A 7,116-nucleotide genomic window follows, 5' to 3' on the forward strand; every position below is an offset into this window, starting at 1 on the left:
TGGTCAAAACAAAACAGTTAACCACCCATATTATCAGTTAAAAAATGAGCTGGATAATATACTTTTTTAAAACGGGTCAAATATAGATAAGAATTATAGAAATGAATAACCAATGATTCTAGCTTTTACATTTGTAAATCTCAAATTGGGGATTCCTCAAGTTAGGAAGACTAAGAATTCTTCTAAAAGTGATCATATGCAAGAAGTCATAGACAATATGGTTACTCATATTATCCGCCAGTTAACCCCTTTTTTATCCGTATTTAATATGAATCGGATATGATAATTTATCCATTTTTTTTATTATCCGTCTTCGACCCGAACCATATTCGATCCGACCCGCCTATTTGTCACTCCTAATTACGAAGGAAGGAAGTCATTATTTCACTTTCAATGAGAAATATATGTGGAAAAATAATTTCCGCCGTATTAAATGCACTGTCTTCATTGTTACGAAACTATCAACAACCAGATGCTTCCAGCCAATTGAGATTTGTATTTCCGTTGGCATTCTAATACTATCCCCACATTCTATTTTTCTACTCCTATTATTTGACTGAGTAGCTTATAAGTAAAGAAAGAGTATACGTAGGGAACGGAAATTACATTCATAAATGGTACAATTGTTTAATACTATTTGGTTTCTTAGGTCATCTTCGACCTTTATTTCATTTTTGTCCCCAAAATAAGATAACTTACTCCAACCATTCCCCCATTTTTTTTCCCAAATTTTTTTATATTCTTCTTTCTCTTCTATATTATATTATTATCTTTCATTTCAATTTCATTTTTTAATTTCCATTGAACAAATTTCATCTTTTATACCATTTATTTTTTGAGATAATTATATATTTTTTGTACAATTATAACTTATAACAAAATTAACTTACAATTTTACATAAAAATAATAAATGCACGAAAATTAATTTATCAAAACTAACACCAAAGTTAAGATGTAAAATTAATATTATAAAGATATTACATAAACATAATTAGGTATATATAAAGAGATAAATTAAAAAATTTAATAATAAAATAATAATAAAAAAGTGATGAATAATGTACCTCATATTTGAATGAACACTATTCATCCCCATTTTGGGGACAAAATTGATGAGGGTGGGAGCTAAATTACCCTAAAAATTATCTCCGTTATGGGAAATGGGGATAAGTTGGAGATCACTCCATATTTGACATCCACGTGGAAGTTTTATGTGCTTCTGCTCTTCTCGTTTCAATTTCATTTTTTATCCTAAAATACATCATCTTTTTGGTCACACTTTCACTGGACCCATCAGTTTAATGCTCAACTAACAAGTTGAAACCACGCACATTCCCCTATTTGGTTTCATGTCTTTCGTTAAAACAGAAACATTTTCAGCTCAGGGAAGTAAACCACTGACAGCTTTTTGTTGAATCTTGAAGGAAATTTTCTGGGTAAGTTTACTGTCTATTCATAGTTCTTGTTGATCTTAATGCTTGACTAATTGTATTTTTTACTTTTTATGTGGAATTTTCTGAGAGTGCTTTGTTTAGAAGAGCATCTTTATTTTCTAAAGAGGATTCTGTCTCGTATTATGCTATTACGAATCTTGAAAAATGCTTTTGGTTTTCTTTTTTATAATTTGTGATCAAAATTGAATATTTTTAAAAACCAATATGAAGAATATAATCGAGCCTCCTTGAGCTAGGAGAATATATTATGTAGAGTGGATGGCTTAGAGTCTAATTAAGTTCAAGTAATAGAATATTCCGATTATGGTAATATAATGTTCTTCCATATATATATATTCAATATGTTTCAGTAAATACTGAAAACATTCCTAAATAGTGTAAAAAAAATACTTTACTAAAGGTCTAGTAGTACCTAATTTCATAAAGAGTTCCTTTTTTAAGTTTGAAAGTAAAAGTACTTTCCTATTATTGAGCAGAAAATGAGAATGGAAGGTTACATTTCAAGAATAATATGATTTCTACAATTTGAAATATCACGTTTCGTCTTCGATTTCTAAATTCTAGTGAATTGCTAGGTGCACAACTTAGTTAGAAAGATAAATAAATAATAAAAGGATTTAAGATATAAACATTGACGGTGTAAAGATTGTTTTCATACTGTAGTTTAAGTGTTTAACCTATGATAGTAGATTACTTATCATTTTATTTCGTGACCATTTAATGTTATCACAAAGATTTACTTGTAATTACATTATGCGTGACTTGTTTGTTAAACAACAATTACAATGAGCTTTTTAGCAGGGTCTTCAAATCATACTTGGCCACATATGACAACAGATACAACAACTCCAAGTTATTGGTTGAACTGGAGATTCTTACTCTGTGCAATATGGATATTAGCAGCTATGGTGGTTTCAATTCTTATAATATGGAAGCGTGAAGAATGTTCTTCGAATTCGAAAAGAAGCCAGCAAAGAGAGAATGGGCAAATGAGAGCAGGGATTTTGTACAAATATGATGTTTGGAAGACATGTTACAAAGCAATCCATCCTAATTGGCTGCTTGCTTATAGACTAATTGCTTTCGCCGTGCTTCTCTCTTTGCTCATTGCAGATGTAGTTCTTCATGGCGTACGCATACTTTATTTCTATACTCAGTAAGGATTTTCTCCATATTCTTTTGCTCCAAATTTCATCTTGGCATTACTCGGTTTTGCCTTTACTGTATGATAGGCAGATATCTATGATTTAAACTTGATATGTTCAACCTTTAAGGTTCTTAGACTGAACACGAAGTACTTTTTGAAATTATGGGTTTAAACTTTAGTATTTGTTTAAATTGTACTGTTTTTTCTTTTACATATATATATATCTATGCTTCACGGGTCGAAAACACTAGGTCAGTTGAACCCGTTGGAGATAGGCTGCATCTTCTTTCGGTGACAACCACTTTTTTGAATTTGGATGTTGTGGAGACTGAGTAATTTTTGATGAAGTCATGTTTAAAGCCTGAATAATTTTTTATGGATCCACTCATTCCTCAAAAACTAGCGACAATTTCCTGACAAGGCACTTAAAATGTTTATTTTTAATTCCTTGTGATATCTCCTTGTAGTATTGAAGTGCTATACTGTTAATTTTTTCCTTTTAATACACAAACAGCCTCACTAGAAGCCTCAACATTTGAGACAGTAACTAAGAAGCTCTTCAGAATGTAAAGATAACAATGTCAAATAAAATTCACTTTTTACTAATGTTATGTTAACAAGCTATTATATTGATTGAAATATGATCGATCTTATCTTTTGCTTTTCATTGTTCTTTTTTTTTTCTTTTTTTACTCAACAGGTGGACATTCACCTTAGTTACAGTCTACTTTGGGGTATGTTATTAATCTATGACCATCTTTATTATTCATGTCTGGATATGATATTGATTATCTTTAGATGTTCCCCTTCTCATTTTCAAGAAGAGAGTAAAAGTTAAATTGTAGTGTTCCTCCTGCATGGCATCCTATTTATTACTTCGCCCTTATTTAACTGATTGGAGAATTTATGTCATTCACCGCACCTTCCTTTTTCAATGTACTGTTCCTTATTTCTTATATAATTTGGTAATGCCCTCAACTAAATTTCCTAGCTAGGATCTTCACTCTCCATTCATGGCTGTTTCCAATCTCGCAAAGGAGGTAAAGGTGATAGTGTTGATACAGAGAGAGGCACTTACACTACTCCAATTCCTGAAAATGCAAACGTTCTTATTGTATCCAATGGCTTGAATTCCCATGGAGAACCACATGTTAGAGAAGCTGCAGGTCCTTGGAGCGTTGCCTTTCAAATAATATTCCAGGCATGTTCTCTTTAGATCAATTTACCTAACCTTTGTTGCAACAACAACCGGACATGCAAATTTCTTTTTCTTTCTTTCGCTGTTGGGGCAGAGTCGCAGAAAGTCTATCTACTACCATGTGGTATATAGAATCTTCTATAATATCTCACATTCGTCATAGATGTTGGATTATCTAGTTCTTTTCATCTTGCGTAGTTGCCTCTAATTAGTGTATTTTCACTGTTCAATCCTACAAGTAAATATTCTGGAGGTTCATCTTTTATCATCTGTCGTGTACCTTCATTATGATATTACATCTCCTAAATGAAGTAAATGTCTGAAATTATGTAATATCGAGTTGGGCACATTCATTAAAGTGGTTTAGTGCTTATTCGTGCTGCATTCTGTGGGTACTTGGCTAATTCTTTCCCATCCCCCAAATAATTTGTAGATGACTGCAGGTGCTGTTGTTCTTACAGATTGTGTTTTTTGGCTCGTTATCTACCCATTCCTCACTGACAAAAATTACAGATTACATTTTGTAAGTATTAGAACTTTTGCTTTCTTATCTTAATCTTCTTTTAGTTCAATGAAGTTTTGCTTGATTGTGTTCGTCTTTTATGTATTGCTTCAATTCAAGGCTCATCTGTAAAAGTATTGATGGAATCAAGCTTGAGCATTCATTTAGTACAAGGACCTGATTTTTTGGGCAGTTATACATATCTATCCAACTGTTATAATCTTCAGCTTATTAAGTAGTCACTTCTTGCCATCAAAAGATGACAAGTGCATTTTGTCCCTGCCATCTTGATCTCTTTCCCCCTGATTGTGTAGTTTAGTTTCAGTTGTTTCAATTTTTAGTTTTTTCTTTTTGTTTCTGACTTTCTTCTGATATTTTCTAGAAGCATGAATCATCAAAAGCTAGATAGAGTAAATTCATTGTCAATTGCCGCTAAGTTCTTTTTGAAGTCCACAAAGTTTAATCTCAGTGTTCATGTGTGTCGTGCTTTTACTATTGACTCTGGCTGAGTTCTCAAAATAAGGGAAAAAGTTAACATCGTACTTCCATGATCCACATTTACAAGAAAACTTCATTAGAGTATTTCTTTGGTGGTTCTTTCGTCTCACCATTTGAAAGAAGACAAGCTACTATATACCTGCATGCCAATCGTCAAAGTCTCCATCTTAACTTACGGACACAGAAAGGCTTCTCTTACAACAGGGACCAGTAGATAGTAGTTTCATTCGTTTATGAACCAGTAGAATGGTAGTATTCACACTAACATGTAGACATCATGATTAGTTAGTATCGTGTTATGAACATAGGTTATACCTGATTTACATGGGCCGCCCTCCCCTCTCTCTGCATTTGTACCATAAGCTGATAGTCTACCTGTTACTGCAGCTGGCTGTTTGTATGCATTCTGTCAATGCTGTTTGCCTTCTCGGTGATGTGTTTCTAAATCGTCTAGTAAGTTTTAAATTCCCTCCTATCTAAGCATTACGTGTTGTGCATATATAAGCGGTGGTTAATACTCTGTCTTGCTTCCTTTCCAGCGGTTCCCTTTCTTCCGTGTAACATATTTTGTGCTCTGGACATGTGTGTTTGTCATTTTCCAGTGGATCCTCCATATTTTTGTCTCAATGAGGTATATTTGCAATTGATCATGGTATTGACCATTGTTATTGTGCGACATCTAACTCACATAGCCTTATGTTGTTTACTGAAACTGTTAACTCTTGTTGCAACAGGTGGCCTTATCCCTTTCTAGATTTGTCATCTCAATATGCTCCCCTTTGGTATGTGTACGACCTCATACGAGAAATCAGTATATGCAGAGTAGTCAATTTGCTTATTGTGCTATTAATGCTTGCTCAAAAATGTGAAATTGCAGGTATTTTGCTGTTGGTATTCTCCATCTCCCTTGCTATGGCTTCTTTGCCTTGCTAATTAGAATGAAGAACTGTTGGTTATCCAGATTATTTCATAGCTCCATAAAGATATAATCAGAGTTGCAGATGGTCAATGAGTTCAAACTTCAGTAAGAAGCCCAGCATTACACGGATCGGATCACTCAATGAAACCTTAAAGCTGTCTGGGGCAGGAGAAAACTCATATTATGCACTGCCGAGGCATCAATTGGTAAATAACATTATTTTTAGGGCCACTCAAATAAATCAGTAGGGTAAGACATCCGATTTATTTTTTCCAAATGACTTAATTTACTTGTTCTGGTTTTTGGTGTAGTTGATAATTGATTGTTGATTTAATTTAATACTGGACATTAAACCATGATTTTACAGGGTGGTTCTACAGTACAAATGAGATATTCTGGTTTTCGGTTTGTCATGTATGTCTTTTTATCTCCATTTCATATTTTCTGTAACTGCTGATGCTAGTTAAGATAGCCTAATTTTCTAAGCTGGTATCATTATACGTATTTAGCCAAAATTAGCAGCGCAGCTGCTAATATCTCCATGTTGTGCCTATGTATAGCATTTTTTGCACCAATTTTATACACAATTAAGACTGCTACATGTTCTAAAAGTCTTCAACTCTATTTTCGCTTCGGTGTACTGGCATATACAATTATTGTTTTCTTGGACGATTTGTGCATCGGGCTGCCTTTTTTTCCCTTCTGATAACCGAGAAATTTTCAAGGTCCAACTGGTGTGGATCATGTCGTTTCGAAAATCAGGTCACTGCTAAACTAGTCAATCTGGCTAGATATATTTATCCTAGATGCTTCGTTTGAACTTCCATTTATGCACATATTTGGTTGTTTTTAAACCGAGGGTCTATTGGAAACAACCTCTTTATCCTCACAAGGGTAAGGTATGCGTCCCCAGACCCCAGACCATACAGTGTGGGATAATACTTGGTATGTTGTTGTTGTTGTTGATTGTTTTTAATGTAGCACATGAACCAGATTACATGCGTCGAAGATAATTCTTCTTCAATGAAATGTAATTGTTTTCATTTGCCAGTAATATCAACTGTTAATACAACTTGTTCCCTAGAAATCATATGTTGTAGTCAAGTGATTAATACATTTATTTACCGTCATCAAAGAAGCTTCTTTACATGATGCTCAGCATGGTTAGATCAGATATGTATCAGATAAACAAGTCTTACAATTCACATTATCAAATACAACTTTTAGACACTAACAACTTGTTTGGATGGTTGCTACATATTGTTTTATAATGTATCATGTAGTATTGTATTATATTGTACTGTATCATTTGATGAATACAATGTTTGGATAAATTGTATCGTTTGTCATGAATACAATGTTTGGATAAATTGTATCGTTTGTCATTATTTTATGAT

At 33.3% G+C, this 7,116-nt stretch overlaps 1 protein-coding gene across 2 annotated transcripts; it reads left to right on the top strand.

Moving 5' to 3' along the window:
• Positions 1–1,317: 1,317 nt before the first annotated feature.
• LOC104226421 (uncharacterized) lies at positions 1,318–6,234 on the top strand. 2 transcript variants are annotated; one of them, XM_009778417.2, is made up of 9 exons: positions 1,318–1,437; positions 2,257–2,611; positions 3,303–3,336; positions 3,594–3,803; positions 4,234–4,323; positions 5,188–5,253; positions 5,340–5,431; positions 5,535–5,582; positions 5,678–6,234. In XM_009778417.2, exons 2-9 carry the CDS (start codon positions 2,283–2,285, stop codon positions 5,787–5,789), a joined length of 981 nt encoding a protein of 326 aa, XP_009776719.1. In that variant the 5' UTR covers positions 1,318–1,437; positions 2,257–2,282; the 3' UTR covers positions 5,790–6,234. The 2 variants fall into 2 exon arrangements, with proteins under 2 accessions (XP_009776719.1, XP_009776720.1); XM_009778418.2 differs by having other exon boundaries at positions 1,346–1,437; positions 2,254–2,611.
• The last annotated feature ends 882 nt before the right edge of the window (positions 6,235–7,116 follow it).

This window comes from Nicotiana sylvestris, chromosome 2, assembly GCF_000393655.2.
Source record: "Nicotiana sylvestris chromosome 2, ASM39365v2, whole genome shotgun sequence".
In the NCBI taxonomy this organism is placed as follows: Eukaryota; Viridiplantae; Streptophyta; class Magnoliopsida; order Solanales; family Solanaceae; genus Nicotiana; species Nicotiana sylvestris.